Raw genomic sequence first — 20342 nt, 5'->3', positions numbered from 1 at the left:
GAACTAAAGCCATAACAATCTTACGATTAAATCGACTAATTAGTAGTAAGCTTAAACAAAACCAAATCAGAACTAGGAAATAATAAACGCATCTCAATCAATACTAAACCAGCAGGACCCAATGCACCCGAAGTGTAACTGGAATTAATAATACAACCAAAGAGAACTAAAAAGAAATTACTAAAATAACAGGCTAATTTTTATCCTAAAACAGCTAAGCCCAAACTAATACTAAGCATGGCCGAAACTGAAGACGATGAAAGCGCGTTTGAGGATTGAACTGGAAATAGAAATCGCTAGCTACACTTTGCAGTTGTGAACGTTTGAAAAAGGGGGAACTAAAAGAGAAGTGGGTCGGGTCATTGGTTGAATTGGGCTGGACGTTTGGGCTTGTGAATTGGAGAAGAGGGCTGAATTGGGCTGATTTAAAAGTGAATAAGTGGCTAGAATTGAATTTAAGAAATAGCCATTTAAACCTCCATTTGAAATCAATTTTCTACAGATCAAAACCAATCAATTTTCTACAGATCAAAACCAATCTTTAAAATTAAACTAATTTGAGATAAATTAACTATTCAACTAACTAATTAAGCTTCTTGGCTTTAACAAAGTAAAATATGACTTTAATTGACAATTAAAAAGTACGTATTTAATTACAACTCTTGTTTTTGTGCAAATTAATTTTTGAATTGATAAAATTGACATAATTTATAGTTAAAAGTAATACGTAAAGTATATATAACATATATTAGGGTATTTTGCCAATGAAATGACAAAAATATTGTCGAAAACAGTTTAAAAAGTATTTTTTTGATTTTTCTGACCAATTCTTTTACTCTGTTTGGAATTCAAGAAGCTTGACTAGTTAATTTGAATTTTTGGAGGGAAAAAATTATTTGTCAACACATACCAGTACAATTCAAATGTACTGACGTTCCCTTTATTTTCCTGGGGGCCTGCATTTTAGATTTATAGGACGACAGAGCAGCTCGTTAGGACCTTGCACGTATCAGCTATTAGTGAGCCCCATCTTATTCGGGGTTTTATCTTTATTTACTTCACGCGCTTATGCGTGCTTAAGGTATACAGAGCCTTATTAGGTAAACGGTTTAATGACAGACTCGTACTAGAGGTTTCATAGACTAGACTAGTCCAGTTATGTCATGTTAGATGTTCAGATTTGTATAGCCAGTATTCGCTTAGCATTTATTATATTTTCAAGCTATTTTTGCATGATGTTTAAATAGTATTTTCATTAGTATTATGATGACTCATGTTATTCAGACTATTCATGTTTTAAAGTGTATTCTGTATTAGTACATGCCTCATGTTAATTCAGCAAACCATATGGTTCACTCGGTTACATGAAGTAAGGCACCGAGTGTCATGTTATACCTAAGTCATGGCTTGGGGCTTGACATCTAAGTATTTACTCCTAGATCTAGTGTCTTTTCCGTCAATCGCGACGGCGGACTTTGCCGTTGATGGCAGTGGGAAAGAAATGGTTGACGGCCAAACGACTCGGACGATGGCACCGTTGCCGGATCTGAGTGTATTTATTAGATCTGAATGTATTTCTCATATCTGAGTATTTATCATTGTTGTTGCTTGAGATCTATTTGTTTTTGTGTTTAATACATAGAAAGAAATGGTTTCTGGTTGGAACCTTACCTGACGATGGCGCCGTTGCCGGCGATGGAAAAATCTTCGGCGATGTATTTAAGATCTGATGCATTTTATTTCCTGTATCTCAAATCTGAGTGTATTTTTTTCTTGTATGTCAAAGCTGAGTGTATTTTTTTCTTGTATCTCAGATCTGAGTGTATTTCAGTGTATTTGTTACTTTTTTACTGTAAAATAGAGTGTTTCTTTATGTATTTTTCGCTTGCATTTCGAAGGAGATTTTTTTTTTTTTTTGTATACAAATGAATACAGTGAATTTTGAATACAGCTGAATATCCTTGTATTTTTTTTTTGTTGCATTTATGTTGTTTGAATACAACTGAATATAAATACAATAAGTTGAATACAGTGTAAAAGTAGTTACAAATCCAATTGAATACAGTGAATATAACCGAATTGGAATACACGTTACTGTAGCTACGAAATGTAATTAGCAAAAGTATAGCTATGTCTAAAAAAGACCCCAAAGTGTAGTCATTTGTGTAAGTTGCCCTTTTAATTTTAACCAAGTCGATATTTTTCTATGGAAATAGAATGTCAATGTAGCTGGCCCAAAAAACTGTCTAGTGCAAATATTTTCATTTTCTCAAAAACTAGTGCAAATATATAAATTTTCTCAAAGTTTGAAGAAATATACATCTTTAACTTCTTATTTGTATAGTTACAATTGTTGAAGAGAAAATTAAAGGGGAAATTTCAGAAATATACAATTTGCTCACTTATATTATTAAAAAATAGCCCAAAACTTACATTGCAAAGTTTTAGCCCAAAAACACTTTTATACAGTGTTATACACTTATATACAAAAGACGGGTACAATATGTATATAGGTGTTTGAACGTGTATACTGTGTAGGTATATACACTAAAAAATATAATTATACAATATTATACACGAAAATACGCATGTATACACATTTATACAGAATTATACAAATATTGTGCATTTATACACATTTATACCCACTTACACAATTTTATACACAATTATACAATATTTTATAAGTGGGTATAAACTTAGATCTGGGCTGATTTTGAATAAGAATAGCACTTTTATACAAGACAAATACATTATGTATATAGGCATATACAAATATATATTAGTGTATACACACCTCGTATACACTATTATACAATATTGTACACACACATGTGCCCGCTGCAATTAAATTTTGGATTTTACTAATAGTTACTCTAATATGTTTAATTAAATATGAGCTAAAGACCCTATTAATTCCAGAAAATCCACATACAAAAGTAGAAAAGAAATCGATGTTACCTGGCAACAATCTAATTTGTCGAAGTAGTTTTAGAGACAAACTCTCTTTGTAATGAAACTGGGAGTGGAAGAGAGAGAGAGGAGGCGAGAGAGGAGGGGGAGAGAGAGCGAGAGAGAGAGAGAGAGGAGGGAGTGAGTCAATTTTGATAGAATTGTTACCCTAATTAACATACAGTGTAATTATTCCAAAATTAAATAAATAAAATGTATTCTATAATAGCTCAAACAAAAAAGAAATAAAAAAAATTCTCTCTCTAAAATAAACGCTCTCACTCCTCTCTACTCTAACGGCTACCAAAATCAGCTCTGCACCTTTGAAGGAGAGGAAGGTTTGGGCACTCTAAATCTGATTTGGAAATTAACTTGGCAAACTTGGTATTTAAACCTGGCCGGAAGAAGACCCAAACCACCATTGTTGTCTATCGAAGAAGCTGTGACCTTTGGTCTGAAATATCTGTGAGCTACATTAACTGCATGTTCATGGATCCTGTTGGAAACTTCAATACAAAGTTCAATCTGTAGTTCTAGTCCATCTCGATTTCATTTTATAGGGTTTTGATCTAAACCTATCAAAGCCGACGCGACGAAGAAGACGATGACTTGGTGCTTTTTTGATTGAATTGCTTTTTGGTTTCTGGTCCTATGGTTGTAAGGAGCTATTCTTCATTCACTACTAATACTGTGAGCTCCATTTATACTAAAAAGAGCCGTTGGGGTAAAATTCTTCACGCCTCACAAGCCCCTAATTTCTGAAGCAGATTGCCTTACGATATGAATTTTTCGATAGCCACTGTCCCCCTCGGGGCGAGTGGCGATCATCAGAGGGTTCATAGCTCTTCTTATGCTACATCCCTACACGCCTCACTAGCTTTTTATGATGCCTTTAAAAACTTGGACCTCTAATTTCAATCTGGAGGAGGAAACTTCTCTCATCTCTATATGGATCCAATTAACCGAGCTCAAATGAGATTATTTCAATTGGGATGCACTTGTCAGAATCGCTGCTTCTCTAGGAATTCTCTTGAAAATTGATAAAGCCATAGAAATAAAATCTAGGCCTAGTTTTGCTAAAGTTCTTGTGGAAATTGATTTGTCGAAGAATAGAAGAGATTCAGTTTGGGTTGGGCTGCGAGATGAGAAAGGTTCGGAATGTGGAGGCTTTGATCATTTATGAGTTTGTCATCATCAAAAAGGGGAAATTGATAAGTTATGTCATTTTGTGTTTTGATGATTTGACAAACACTGGGGACCAATCACCGATCGGTCAGCCGTAGTGTCGTACGACCAACGCGCTACGTATTTGTAAAAGTTCGCAAATCTGTCTTGTCGATCACAGCAGAACCCAAGAAGACAATTGTAGTTTGATAGAGGCCAAACCTGCAGCTAAAGGCTAATACCAAAAGATGAAATGTCCCTATCCATAGTCACATGCTTCTCACATGCTCCCTAATATATATACAACATGTTACAATGCTTGACCTAACACTTCAAATCTGAAAAATCATATTCTTCCAAGTGTAGCTGCCACTGCTCTCTAGGTGCTCTCAAGAACAAAGCTTCAACAAATTCAAGGACTAGATCCGAACAACTGAAGATGTCTTAAGTCCCATGTTTGTTAAGTCTTTGTCATTTTATTCTTCATTTGTAATCCTACTCTGCTTTCGAGAAGTGTAATTGTAGGAAGGTTTCAACCTTTGTTATTATGGTTTCTTGGCTATAGTTAGTCAAGGTGTGTTTGGGTGCTTGGCTAGAGTTAGTCAATGTTAGTTTCGTTGCTTGGCTAAAGTTAGTCAAGGGTTGTACCTTACAATAGAGTTATTGTAAGGAGTGAGGAATTAAGAGGTTAATTCCTAAGTTGCAAGAGGTTGTAATCTTTAAGTTGCTCAGTTTAGTGAAGTTGAAATTCTACTCCGGTGGGTCGTGGTTTTTAATCCCTTGAGCAAGGAGTTTTCCACAGTGTTTTGTCTTATTTAGTTTGTTTGTTTACTTGAGGAAAGATAGAAACTTTGGTTCTATCTTTGTTTGGTGGACGCTTAGTTTCTATCATGCTCTTGCTAATGTTAATACTTTTCACGCTTCAAATGTTGTGATTCTTGCTCATAACAAGAGGCCTGAGACTACTGCTTTTCATGCTCCTAACAATAGGCCTTATCCTACAAATAGAAACAGACAAAGAGTACAAACGGGCATAAGATCTAATTTAGTCAAGAAGATGGTTATGAAGTAGCAAGCTAGACCACCCACCAACAAGAACATCATTGAGAAACAAGAACAATTGCAACAACTTATGGCTCAAAAATTTGTAGTTTTTATTGATGACTCAAATCAAAGGCCACATGCGGACCAACTCAAAGATTCTGAAATTTCTAATATTCAGGTGTCCTTAAAAAATTAAAAAAAATAAAAATAAAAATAAAATATACAAACAATTGATGTGTAAGTTTTTGTGTCGATTGGCAGAACCACAGTAGCACAATTGTAGTTTGATAGAGGCCAACCCTGCAGCTAAAGGCTAATACCAAAAGATGAAATGTCCCTATCCATAGTCACATGCTTCTCACATGCTCCCTAATATATATACAACATGTTACAATGCTTGACTCTAACACTTCAAATCTGAAAATCATATTCTTCCAAGTGTAACTTGCTTTCTCAGGTGCTCTCAAGAACAAAGCTTCAACAAATTCGAGGACTAGATCCGAACAGGCGAAGATGTCTTAAGTCCCGTGTTTGTTAAGTCTTTGTCATTTTATTCTTCATTTGTAATCCTCTGCTTTGAGAAGTGTAATTGTAGGAAGGTTTCAACCTTTGTTATTATGGTTCTTGGCTATAGTTAGTCGAGTGTGTTTGGTGCTGTGGCTGGGGTTAGTCAATGTTAGTTTCGTTGCTTGGCTAAAGTTAGTCAGGGTTGTACCTTCTGATAGAGTTATTGTAAGGAGTGAAGAATTAAGAGGTTAATTCCTAAGTTGCAAGAGGTTGTAATCTTTAAGTTGCTCAGTTTAGTGAAGTTGAAATTCTACTCCGGTGGGTCGTGGTTTTTAATCCCTTGAGCAAGGAGTTTTCCACATAAGTATTTTGTCTTATTTAGTTTCTGTTTGTTTACTTGAGGGAAAAGATAGAGAACCTGGTTCTCTATCTTTGTTTGGTGGACGCTTAGTTTCTATCATGCCTACTGCTAATGTTAATACTTTTCCTGCTTCAAATGTTGTGATTGCTGCTCATAACAAGAGGCCTGAGACTGCTGCTCATCATGCTCCTAACAATAGGCCTTATCCTACAAATAGAAACAGACAAAGAGTACAAACGGGCATAAGATCTAATTTAGTCAAGAAGATGGTTATGAAGTAGCAAGCTAGACCACCCACCAACAAGAACATCATTGAGAAACAAGAACAATTGCAACAACTTATGGCTCAAAAATTTGTAGTTTTTATTGATGACTCAAATCGAATGCCACATGCGGACCAACTCAAAGATTCTGAAATTTCTAATATTCAGGTGTCCTTAAAAAATTTTAAAAAATAAATATAAAAATAAAATATACAAACAATTGATGTGTAAGTTTTTGAAACCATTGAAAAATGAAGAGAAAGAAAAGATACTGTTTAACAGTGTGAATAGGTCGAAGAGTTGTCTACATCTTTAAGGAGCGCTTTTTGGAGTGACAATAAAATATTCTTCTTTTTTTTAATCATTTTACTAAAAAAAAAGTGAATAAACTTAATTGGTATATAAGATTTTTTATTCATTAATTTTACATGCGTAAAAAAAATTATGACATTTTTGTCCTTACAATTTATTCAATCCATTATTCTTTACGTAACGAAATGGCGAATTCTTTCAATTACTATTAAAATGTTTTCAAAGATTTTTCTTTTTGTATCGGGAAAAACTCGCAAAATGTTTAACTATCCTTTCAAAATGTGGTAAAATGGTTGAGATTCATCCACCCTTAACTAGAGATTTTGATTCGAGTCATTAAAATGTAGAACTCTTTGATAATTAGGAGCAATCTACCTCTTTGGTACTGGATCTACTCAGAGCTATCCGAATTGATAATTAGGAGCATTTTGTGTCTTTGGTATTGGCCCTATTCAGAGCTATCCGAATTAATCGAATGAAGAAAATGCAAAGAATGAGACAAGACAAATATATTATAAGAAAATAAGGTTGAAGCCCATTAGACGTAATTGGCTGAAAGAAGATTCTGCAACATAAGGAGCCAAAAAGAAAAAGGATTCTAAGGAGAAAACCAGAGGTTACGCGATAGAGGAAAAAACAAGAAACGAAGAACAAAATTGGTCGGACAGTTTCAAAGAAGATTAAGGTTCAGTCCATATTGCTTGTTCATAATCCTCCTGCGAAATTTTTCAATGCTCAAAAGGTTAACTTTCTTCGTACTCCCACCGTTTCAATTTATGTGAACTCATTTGACTGGACACGGAGTTTAAAAAAATAGAGAACGACTTTTAAACTTGTGGTATAAAATGAGTCACATATATTTTGTGTGGCTATAAATCATTACATAAAGGTAAATTGTTTCCAAATATAAAAAGAGGTCATTCTTTTTTACACAGATTAATAAGGAAATGGTTCCATATAAATTGAAACAGAGAGAGTGTACTTTTATTGAGTTTGTTTTTCTATGTCGATGCAAGTTCATTAGGTACTGAAAATTAAGGCTTAATGCATATGCGGCTCCCTAAACTTGCTCCTTTTTTCTATTTTGGCACCTCAACTAAGTGTTGTTCCTATTGAACCCCTGAACTCGTCCTCAAGTGTGTCTATTAAATCCCTAAATCTGATTTTTGTTAGAAGCAGAAATTGAATTAGGGAAATGAAGGCGGAGTAATATTTTACACATGTGGTAAGTTATTCTTTAGGTCCATGGATGTGTCGGTTTCTATTGGTTCTGCTCTTCCACAGCCAGCTTAATTAAGAGATCCTCCTTTTTCCCTCTCAATTGCTGCCAATCTTAGTTAAAAGATGGCAAAATTAAATTAGAATATATATTAGCATGTTGCAACATTGAAGATGAAATACTATGTAAGTCAGATTGTGTTTAATAGACACACTTAAGGACGAGTTCAGGGATTCAATTGGAACAACACTTAATTAAGGTGTCAAAATGAAAAAAAGGGGACAAGTTTAGGGGCCGCATATGCATTAAGCCAAAAATTAAATACTGAACAAGCACGATGGGCGGTAAGGTATTTTAGTTTGGGATTAAGCACTGTTTCTGACTTTTGGATGAATAATGGGATGAATAAGTTATATGAAGGGCGGAAATTGCTCGATTATGGACTAGTTAAATTACTCACAGCATGTATAATTTAGAGTCAAACATGAAACCCTGAGGGATAGGTATTTTAAATTAATTACGAATTAGCCTAAATGAGGAAATTAACACGAGATCAATACGATGTGATTATAGATTGCTCGAAGGAAGTTATATGGATTGCTCGAGGCGACACGTTTGGTATTTCGACAAGCATACTGTGAGTAGGAATCTTACCACAATTTGAATTTTTATAACCTGCATGGTTTATACATGATTTTGAAAATAAAATGTGCTTTGAATTTGCATGTGGGACAAGTCCTTTACTTGATATGATACCGAACAACACCGTTACTAGATATGTTTTACCATTATTCAAAATGTTCTCACTGTTATGTACTAGACATGTTTACTGTTACTTGAGATATGATTACAGTTGTCGAAATAAAATTACATGATTTGACCAGAACTGAAAGCCTTGAACTATTTTGAAAATGCTTTCATACGAGTATTTACTGTTTGAAAAGAAAAGTATAAATAGGAGGAGACTTTGAAGGATCCCATAGCTAACGACGGGTTTGTTGGACCTGGTGCACCTTGTATCTATAGATTACAGTTACAGCCTCGCTAGTGGGAAGGTAGAATTAGCATAAATGTACCGTTTTCCCTCGAGTAGGGACCTAAAGTTATATTTGACTCCTTTTACGAAGGGGTCCACATGATACAGATTACATGATCCTTCCTTGGAAACCTCCCAAACATTAGATTTGATATGACAGTGTTTACAAAGTTTATTACCGAATGGTTAATTGATTTCTGCTTACATGAAAACAGACAAGACTGATTATTGTTATCGTTTTTGAAAAGGGCATTTATCTCATGATATTTTCTGAATATTATATAAGCATGTTTTCTGACTTGTCCCCACTAGTAATGGTTGTGGTTAAGTGTTATTAGTCACTGAGCAAGCGTCTTACTCCTCGCTATTTTTTTTTTTTTACAGAGACCGCAGGTGACCTTGGTGAGAATTTCATTAATTAGAGAGCACGAGTTGAAAGTTTCTGGTGAGCCCTGCACTTGTTCGCTTGGGCAAAGAGTCTATTTATTATTATGGTCTTTTCTTTAGAAACTCTTAGAGTTACTCCGTAGTCCTTTTCTTAGTTCCATGAGTATTCTTTTATTATTAAAGACTTGTGGCTAGTATTAGACGTTCTTTCCGTATTTTGGAGACGGTTTTAGTATTATTATGTTGAAAACGGTGGATTGAGGATGATTGCGTTTGTTGGGTTGATATTGGTTATTTCAGTTGTTGATATTGAAATAGGAAAATTTTTGGATAGTCATAAAAAAAAAAAAAAAAAAAAAAAAAAAAAAGGAAAGCTTTGCCCAATTTTCTGTAAATTTCCATTAAGGCTTACTTTGAAAATCTCCCCCGTAGCAGGGGTCATGATTCTAAACTGAGTCGTGACATATCCGAAATGATAATTAGGAGCAATTTACCTCTTTGGTACTGGCCCTACTCAGACCTATCCGAATTAATCGATCGGGTCAACGAATAACAAATATCCGATAGTTTTTTTTTTTTTTTTTTTTAAAAAAATGAAAGTAAAGTAATGCGTCAAACGCCAAATCCTTCCCTCCTACGAGAAGACTTGTCAAACTAGTCAACATGCACGTCATTTGCCACTTATCCACCACAGCACTGGCTTCATTTAAAAATAAAAATAAAAACTGAATTTTCTTCTTCCACGTGAGGATATATACTGAAGAATGGAGTAAACCTCCAATAATTAGCAAAATCTGACTTGCAAGTTGCATCTCCAATAAATTACTAGTAATATGCATGGTGATATAGTCCACTTTGCCGGGTTTGGGAAGCACAATATTCTCTTTCGTTGCAAATCTAAAGCAGACGATAAATTAATTAAAAATATAAAGGTAGTTGTCACAACAGAATTAACTAGTAAAATTTACATTGTTGAATTCTGCTTCGCTAATTTTAGTTTTTTTTTTTTTTTTACGTATTCCTCTCAATTTAGTAGTATATATTCTTTGATTGAAGCTTTAGATTATTTAGACCTCACTTATTTTTATGAAGATTAATACGTCTGAATCTGAATACATATCGAAATATTAAGATGATGTATGTGGCGATTTAACTTATGAATTTACCTTATACGTACTATTGTGAAAATTGTTTCAATATCACAAGCACAACTAGTTAGAACAAAATTTAACACTTCGAAAATATTTCACAAGCACTGGAATAATAATATAAACAAGACATCGTAAACCTAATTCAGACATAAATTGCTTATCTTAACACGTGTTCTCCAAGAGATAAACAAAAAATTGAAGATAAGTAAGAACTGAAAACGCCAAGGTCAAAGTAAATAATGTGCCATCCTAGGAAGAAGCTTAAACTTGTCAAACTGCATCCTCCAAGAGTAAATGCTTAACCTCTTCCTGGTTAATGAAAACAATAATGATCAGTACGTAGAACTTGAACAGCAAAAAATAAAATTAAATATAGAAAAAATAATAGTAACTCCTCTGACCCATAAATTTATTTTAAATAATTAAAATTTCATAAAATAAAATAAGAAAAATTATAAATCAAATTACTTAGGTTCTGATCAGTTGGCGACGACAATTTGGACAGAAAATAAGAGATTTTTCTTCTTTTTCCTACTTTGGGCACAAAGCACAAACTCATCCTGCAAGTTTTTTGTTTTTCTTTTTATTTCTCTACTTTTTTATTACTATACAAGACATTGTGCTAGTCTGTGACGATTAAAAAAAAGGGTTAATTTTATAAACATCCAGTAATATGACTCAATTTCTTAAATATAATGATTTTATCTCTATTTTTGAAAAAATATTTTAACCTCTTATGCAAAGGAAATCCTATAGAAATGAAACTTCATCTACTTATGTAAATTTTGAAGCGGAACAATAAATTAAAAAAATAAAAAACGATAATTTTTTATATAATGTAGTATAATTAGGTAAATTTTATATATATATATATATATATATATATATATATATATATATATATATAACAAAAATAACTTATACGGAGTATGTGTTAAGTGAAAGAAATTTATTATTAATAGTCCGTTATTTTACTAGGTGATTGTGTCTGTACCTATGTGTGGGTTTGAAAGGACGCACGTTTCAAAAAATGTTTATTCTCGTTTTCAATCAAGACACGAATAAAAAGTTAAATAAAAAAATAATTTTTGTTTTAAAAATTTCATAAAATAAACATGTAAAAACTTTTTTATTTATAATGTTAAGTTATCTTTAATAACATTATTTTAATATACTTAGTTACAGATATATCTCACAGGGGTGCAGGTGTAGGACTCTAAAGTATAACGGTATGGATAGAGGTCTTCACGGTTTGGTAAAAAATCGATCAAACTGAAAATCGAACCAAATTGAAATTTATTTAGTTTGGTTTTGATTTTATTAAAAATAAATCAAAAAAAAAAAATTTAACCAAACCCACAAAGTTATATACACAATTTTTATAAATACAATACTCCCTTCGTTTCAATTTATGTGAACCCATTTGACTGGGCACGACATTTAAGAAAGAGGGAAGACTTTTGAAACTTGTGGTTCAAAATAAGTCTTGAATATTTGTGTGGGTGCAAATCATTCATAAAGTGAATTTGTTTCCAAATTAGGAAATAGGTCATTCATTTTGGCACGGACTAAAAAGGAAATAGGTTCACATAAATTGAAATAGAGGGAGTATATTTTATGTATTTTTAAATACTTTGTATACTTTTTCATCAAAATTTTATTTATGTCTAATAGGCTAACAAACTTTACACCTTAAGCCGATATCTTAAAAGAAATCCATGAATCCAAATTCATTTATTTTAAGAAACAACTATGTGATTTACCTTGATTTATTTTTGAATTTCTTATAAACTTTATCCGCTGGATTAAAGCTTATAGACCTTAAGACATTTTCACCATAATTCAATAAAATTATAGCCATCACAATAAAATGGTAATAACGGATAATAAGTTTGAAAAGGATGAAAAATTCTTTCCTAATTGTACGGGGGGAAATGAAAAAGAAAAATACCATTAGATTTCTTAAAAAACTAATCAAACCGATGCATGTATACTATATTTGGTTTCAATTGTTTTTAATAATTTAAAAAGTAATTAAATTGGTCTGATTTTGATTTTAACCAAATACCGACCCAAACCGAGTCATGAACACTCCTAGATATAAGTATTTAATTTTAAAATGCAGAGTGTGTATCTGAAACTAAATTATATTATAAGAGTGTTTAGTATAATCAACCCTAAGAAAAGTTTGATAGTGTAAGAAAAAATTACCGTATCGAAGTATATAAATTAAACTAAAAAGAATACCTCTATCTCACGACGTGGAGTGTCCAATCCGAAGTATTTGTAAGGTACTCCATTTTTATCCACCAAAAACTTCTGAAATTCAGTCTTGATAAGTTCTCCTCTACAAAATTTCGACCTCAGATGTACAAAAAGTGGATGTGCCCTTCGACCATTGACTTTTACCTATCATTATCATTGTATTGGAATTCAAGATTTTCCAAACGGAAAAAGAAATCGAATGTGTTACGCCCTTCATTTAAAATCATTTGTCTCATTCTAATTAGTCTTTTTCAAGCTAACTTGATTTGATTTCTTTCAATCTGTGTATTACTGATTTGTATCGACTTGGTGATATTGAGTTTTGTAGGGAATCTCTTAAGGAGCTTAAATATTAATTTGGAGGTGTTTGGAGACGATTTGAGGCAAACTTGAACTGAATTCAGATTGAAAACTTGAGGTCGAAAATGACTCCATTTGTATATTACCATTGCATCCGTGTATATCAAATCATATATCTGTTTATCTTCTGTACATCATCTATATTTGTGTATGTCCATGAAAAGTTTTGTGTGATATGTGTGGATATACAATGTGATATACACGTCTTAGAGATGTTTCTCTAGGTATGATTTTTTACTTGAAACAAATCCAAGTTACTTCTAATCTTCCTCAAATTTTGTATATAACCTCGTTCAGGTGTTTCCAATCAATTCCAACAACACCCAAACATAGAGAAGAAAAAGAAAGTTAAAATTTACTTTTCCCTTTTTCTCTCTTAATTTTTGGTTTTCTTTAATTTGAGATGAAAATGACTACATTAATTTTTGTAAGGGGATGTATGTATCTAGCATGAAATTAGGAGAAGAATACCGAAAATAAAGAAGACAATATTGAGTTTCCTATTAAATCGTCGTTCATAATTGGAGACTCCTATACAATAATTTTTTGGGTTCAATTGCTAAACCTAATCTTTGGCAAAAACTATATCAATAAATATTTAAGATTGTATATAAGTGTCAATATCCCTAATAAAATTAACACTCGGCAGTCGATCAAATAAAAGTTTAATAATAAGTAAAAATGAACTCATGAAAAAGAAGTAAATAAAAGGAGGGTTCATCAAGGGATGTGATAGAAATTTTGGGATTAATTAGTTATACTAATTGTTATCTTAGATATTCAGATAAAGTTTGAATATCTTTCTATTCTTTAATCTGTGCTAGAATTTCTATCTTCTTAGTTTCATTAGTCAATTTATTTTCAACTATTTCGCTTTTGTTTAACTCGAATTGTGTCAGTTGGTATCAGAGCTATTCCAAAATATATGTTGGTATTAGAGCATTCTCAAGCCGTATTAGGTCATTTTCTATCCTTAACCAAAGTTTTTGGGTTCGAACCATTAGAATGAAAAAATGTCTAGTAAAGAGGCCTTCTCCTACATGAGTCTTGCCCGGTAAAATTGAAAAACCAACCTTGTCGAATAATCGAAACTTAGCAGCACTAATCTGCAGCTGGCCTCCTGGTGGTGCCTTTTGTGCATATCTATATCCTGCCCTGTCAGTTTCTTTCTTATCATAGAGAAATGCAGCTATCTCAAACCCTACACCAATTAAGTTGATGAGCATCTTTCATGATAGCGCATAATAAAATACATTGGGAATACTAAAGTAAATAATATTTAATAGAGGGATTAAAACTATATATTTTTCAATTATACATTCTAATATTTGAAGCGGCCTAAAGCGGGAGAAGATCGTCAGGCTATCTTACTGTTAAAGGGCATTTTTGTCATATCAGTTTATGCTTCACTTTTACTGAATTATAAAACCGTCTATGCTTTATCAATTGGATTTTGGGTCCGCTATATTCGTCACTGACAAAAAACACGGTCTTTTAGATAAATCCTAATCATATATTCTTAAGCTAGACATTGAGGGGTAACTTCATAATTATAGTTAAATGAAGCAACAATCTTGGATGACTAAAGCAATTACTGTAACTGAAGTGAAAAGCTTTTGCTGCTTTGACCATCTTGGCTTATGTTTATGTTATGAATCATAATCATTATTTTCTCTTTTCTAATTACTTATTCTTTAACATACCTAATTATGGTCTCTCTCTATATATATGCAGTGAAGCATAAGGTGAAATGACAAAAATGCCCTTTAATCAATAAGCTGACATGATGACCTTCTCCTGCTTCAGGACGCTTCTATATCTATTAGAAAATACTCCTATAAGATGAAATATTTTACTTATATAATACATATAAATAATATAATGTACTCCTATAACACAAGTATAAAAAGCGACATGTAATAGTTATGCAAAAAATTATATGGATAGTCCATTTCTGAGCAGCGTAACATTAGAACAAAAATATTTTTAGGTAAAACACGGAACAACTCCAACATGTGGTGGTGAGGTTTGAGATTTTGACAAATATATCAGAATTTGGCCATAAATTTTGGTGATTACTATGACAAAATAAGTTTTGCCCGCTAGTTTGAAATTTTGGTGATTCTTCAGGATGTAATGCTTGCGACGAATCTATTCTCACAATTTTTTTAACAGAAGTAACTTAAATGGTGGCACTTAAAGATATTATCTGTACAAATCTCCTAACATACAAGTTGTTGGGCCCGTGCTAGCATGGGCCAATGGCATCTGGTAAGTTTAGAAAATATCATGTTAAAGTGATGTTGACAAAAATGAATAGGAATATCAACATAGAAAGATTTAATTGATGTACTTACCTTGAGATTTATAGTTGTCATAGAGATAATGAAGTAATTCGTACTGCGACTCTGTCCACACAGAACTGAAACCAAAAAGTAAGTAGATGCTCCTTCTGAAAAATTTACAATAAATTTCACTAAATAAATTATGATTGTTTTGATGGACAATAGATATACCCTTTATCAGGAACATTGACGATCAAAACAACTTTCTCTCTGAAGCAACTGAGTGAGAGACCTCTTCCCTTTACCTATGAAGGAGATTAAAAACACTATTTCAGTTGTAAAGATAAAAGAATTAATGAATATTACTAATATGAACTCTTAATTAAAGTGGCACTCATCAGTAGAAGAAAAAAATCTCGCAAAAAGAAAAAGAAAGTGAAAAAGGAAAGAAGAAAAACCCAAATTTTATTTCTCCTCAAAGGAATAAACGGAAGAAAGTGGTAAGAGCACTGGCTAGAAGTACGTAATTATACTTATATTGTGACAATTTCTTGTGCTCCAAATATTTGACAGCTTTTCGTTAGTATAATAACTATATACTCCGATCCAGAACTTTTACTATATTCAAGGAATTAAACTTATTAAGCAGATAAATTATATTTAGATTTTGAAATGATGCTTTTTGTCAAAATAATCTTTTGCATAAATTAAATTAGTGAGGCAAATGAAGTTTCTTCCTCAGGGCCTTTTATTTGTCACAATTAACAAAATACATTCAGTCCAAAACAAATTTCACTTTAGAAAATCAGAACGCAATATTTTTTTATACTTTCACCCTTATTGTTCCAAAAACTCATATAATCATCATTAATTAATCATTTAAGGAGGGAATAAGGGTAATCTAATCAAAAACCTCTTAATATTAATCTTATTAAATAACTTTAAAGGATAAATTACACTAAATACACCTATAATATGACTTATAGATGTACTCTTTATATTTTAAAATCAAACACTTACCCACAATCTATTTCTTAAAATAAAACATTTTCCTTTGACACCCTATTCTGTGAACATTCTATACAAATACAATGCCCAATTACAGTACACCATATGGACCTCAGAATCTAACAATTACACCCCTATACAATTACAGATCCTCATTTCGTTCAAATAAAATGACAGGGTAAATTACATAGACTAAGAAAAAGAAGAACAAGGACAGGGGAACAGTAACCTTCTAATATTGTAACCAAAAAAGAGAAAAAATAATACCAGTAATTAAAAAGGCCATACCTTTGCTTGGAAATCATAGATAATATGTTCTCCAAGTGGAGAGGTTTGGGCAGTGATAATATTCAAAGATGGATACTTTGATACAAATGTTGAGAAATTTGGTGAAGGAAAAGTGAAATCACCATGGATAAATGAAGATTTGGAGCTGGATTCAAGAGAAATCTTGTAAGATAAAATACAAAGAGCCTTAGAGGGTGAAGAAGAGTGCTTGGAGTTTACTCTTAGTTTGGAAAGTGATAGAGCATTCAAAGGTGATGAAACAACCATAAAGCTCATCTTTATTTTATTTTGTTTTGTGTTGCTTTGCTCTTTGAGTTTGGGCTATACTTTTATATATAGAGATCACTACGTAATGTGCAAGTGATTCCGATTACATAAGATCACACACACACACACACACACCCTTCTCAATTATGTGATATATTTTGATCGATCCTTCTATTCAAAGTTTCCTTTCTCCTCTCGAATGTAGTTTGTCCTACAGCTCGCTAAAGTGAAGGTTATTCAGCAGTGTAAGCAAGTCACTGGTAACGCTATAGTGAATTCAGATATAGTGAACTAGGAGCTAATGAAAGTCATGAACCTCATCTAACTCAATGCGCAAAATTTAAGAAAGAAAGAAAAAATGAAGCTCGTGATTTCAAACAAGTCATAAATATTTATGTAGTTACAAATAATCTCATTAAGGAAAAAATAGCATATTTAGAGTCAAATTTTTCTAATTATAAAAGGATCATTGTTTTGGAACAGATTAAAAAAAATGCATCACATAAATTGAGACAGATGTAATACATATACGCGCGCGCACACCATCAATTCGATTTAATTATCCAGCAATAGCAAGAATAAGTTACCATATTAATTAGTCACTAGATTTGATATAAAGATTTTTGTGTCGTAGATCACTTAACCTAATAATTGGTATAAGTAATTATACTCTCTCGGTGCACATAAATAATAAAACTCCTCATCACCGGGTAGGAATTAACAGGAAATAATTAGTACAACTAACAAAATCCCACTTTAGGATGGAGTAATTTTTTATACCATTTCTACGTGATAAGCAAAGAATTTTTCTGATCACTGAAGAAAACTTAAAGATTGTTTTGGGCATAATTACTTTGACATATAAGTGACATTAGTATAACTTAAGACTGAAGAACCAAATATTATTTTATTCTTGCGGCCACCGACGGGGCTCCTTTTTTTGTTTTTTTGCAAGTTCCTTTTTTTCTTTACTTTTCTTTCTGTATAAGTATGGGTTCAAACAATTCTTTAAACATAGTCTTCCCAAATCTGGTCATGTTTAAACAAAGATGAACCTCATGGCTCATTTAGTGTTCAATTCTACTAATTCGAAAGACAAATTCATAAAATATATTCCCTCCGTCTTCATTTATGCGGCATAATTTGAAGGGACACGGCATAAAGGAAGATGTTCCATAGTTTGTGACACAATAACAAAAATGTGTTGCCATAAATTGCATAAAAAATACCTTGGCTTTATATTCTATTACATATTAAAAATTTGTCAAAGTCCGGCTTCCAGCTACTTTCTACTCAACCAAATCCTATCTGGCCATATATTTTGTATTAGGTTTTGAAAATTTATCTTCAAATATCTGTTTGGTCATTTTGGATCAGATTTTGAAAATTTGTTTTCAAAAAATTTTCAAGTTCCAAAAATTGGTCCTAACCATTTTTTGGGACTTCCACTCACTAAACTTCAAATTTTTTCCAAGTAAAATGCATGTCCAAACACAACTTCAAATTCTAAAAATCACAATTTTAAAAACTCAAAATTTTCAAGTTTCACCTTCAAAATTTATGGTCAAACAGGAGCTACAAATTTGTCCTTGTAAAAATCATTTTCATTCAAAGGAAAGCCTCCGCTAGAATACTCAACTTCCTGCATGTTAAAGCTTCAGAACGTTACTAATTACAATGACCTCACAAATGAATATATTATCCAAAAAAAAAAAAAAATTGTTCCAAAACACAACGATACAGAGAAAGCGCCTAGAATCACAAATGAGATGCAAGATGGGGAGAAAAAGCAAGAAAAAGTGGGATGGATGGTTTTGAAAGTGAAGATAAAATTGTTCAATGATAATTCAGGCTGATGACACAAGCATTGGACTATAATCCATCTTCATTTATGTAGATTTTTATACCTATTCCTCATAAACGTTTCGAGTGGAGTAAGTGTCAAAGTCTCAATTTCAAAGTGAAGCACTCAACTAAGTACCATTATTTTTAACCATTAAAGATCCCTCACTAGAAATAATATGGTACATCACCTTGCTTGGAGTCTTTTTGTTCAGCTTCTTTAGCTAACGAGACATAATTGGCTGCACTCTATAAAATAGTATAGAAATGCTTTGGAGAGACTGTTTATTCCCAGAGACAATTTAGTGAATTACTGGATGCATGTCCTCATGATTAACTTTGTTCAACAGGCAAGGACGGAGCTACTAGAAGACATGCATGAGATACATGAAATTTTGGTGAAAGCATTGAACACCTTATGTCCAACAAGAGTATTCTCAAGCCTGCAGGGTCAATAGTCAATACTCACCAAAAAATTGTAATTTCTAACATGTACCAACCTTTCATTTCAATCCAGTATCGGGTGTCATCTTGCTTTTCAACTAGTATTTAAGTTCACTCTGTTAACTCCAGTCGTGTGTGCGCGCACGCACATACGCATTTGCTAAGTCAGTCTTAATTTCATACGTTCTCCAAAACGTGACAAATAAATGGAGAAATGACTCATTAGAGAAGATCCCATGACAAATAAGAGGTAGTTCCTTGATTCTGCTCATTGAATAAAAAATAACTACATCATTATTAGTCATTGCATTCTCCGGATGCTATTCGCACTTTGCAGAGGTCCTATTTCAAATTTCCTTATCACTGGTAAGAGAGATGTTGTGAATGGAGAAGACCGAAGGCACTTGGGCCTGGGAATGGTTTACGCTGAGGTCAAATGATTAAAAAGCCCAACACAAGGTTATTGGACCCCTACTGGGACCCGAGCTGAGATACGTGTGTTGAATAGTTACTGGGCAAGAGGAAATACAGTGGTTATTGATAGAAATTAAGAGTCCATCAAACAGTATAGAGAACCAGGTTCTCTATCTGTTCCCTCGAGTACACAACAGAAAGTAAATGAGACGAGATATTTATGTGGCAAACTTCTTGCTCAAGGGATTAAAAACCACGACCTACCGGAGTAGGATTTCAACTTCACTAGCTGAGCAACTTTCAGATTACAACCTTTGTAACCGAGGAATTAAAACTCTTAATCCCTCATCCCTTACAATAACTTTATTGTAAGCTACAACCCTTAACTCTAGCCAAGAAAAACTACTGCCCTTGACTAACTCTAGCCAAGAAAACAAAATAACAAAGGTTGAGAAACATCCTACAATGATTATTTTTGAAAGTAGTGTAGGATTACAAATGGGGAACGAAAAGACAAAAGACTTAACAAACCTAGGACGTAAGACTTCTTCAGTTGTTGAGAGCTCTTAAAGAGCAGTGGCCGCTACACTTGAGAGAATATAATTTTCTGATTTGCAAGTATTGGGTAAAACCTGGTAGCATGTTGTATATATATTGGGGAGCATGTGAGAAGCATGTGACATGGATAGGGACATTTCATCTTTTGATATTGGCCTTTAGCTACAGTTTGGCCTTTAGCAAAACTGCAGCTGTGCTGCTGCGGTTCTGCCAGT

At 32.8% G+C, this 20342-nt stretch overlaps 1 protein-coding gene across 1 annotated transcript; it reads right to left on the bottom strand.

Annotated features, from left to right (window-relative positions):
• Nucleotides 1–10534: 10534 nt before the first annotated feature.
• On the bottom strand, nucleotides 10535–17126 carry LOC132044973 (uncharacterized). Its single transcript, XM_059435504.1, has 6 exons — nucleotides 16603–17126; nucleotides 15538–15611; nucleotides 15379–15443; nucleotides 14095–14222; nucleotides 12644–12805; nucleotides 10535–10705 (listed from the first exon to the last, which is right to left on the bottom strand). Exons 1-6 carry the CDS (start codon nucleotides 16876–16878, stop codon nucleotides 10667–10669), a joined length of 744 nt encoding a protein of 247 aa, XP_059291487.1. The 5' UTR covers nucleotides 16879–17126; the 3' UTR covers nucleotides 10535–10666.
• Nucleotides 17127–20342: the final 3216 nt, after the last annotated feature.

This window comes from Lycium ferocissimum, unplaced genomic scaffold (genome assembly GCF_029784015.1).
Source record: "Lycium ferocissimum isolate CSIRO_LF1 unplaced genomic scaffold, AGI_CSIRO_Lferr_CH_V1 ctg56___fragment_2___debris, whole genome shotgun sequence".
Taxonomy (NCBI): domain Eukaryota; kingdom Viridiplantae; phylum Streptophyta; class Magnoliopsida; order Solanales; family Solanaceae; genus Lycium; species Lycium ferocissimum.
This window is presented reverse-complemented; position numbering and strand designations above follow the sequence as displayed.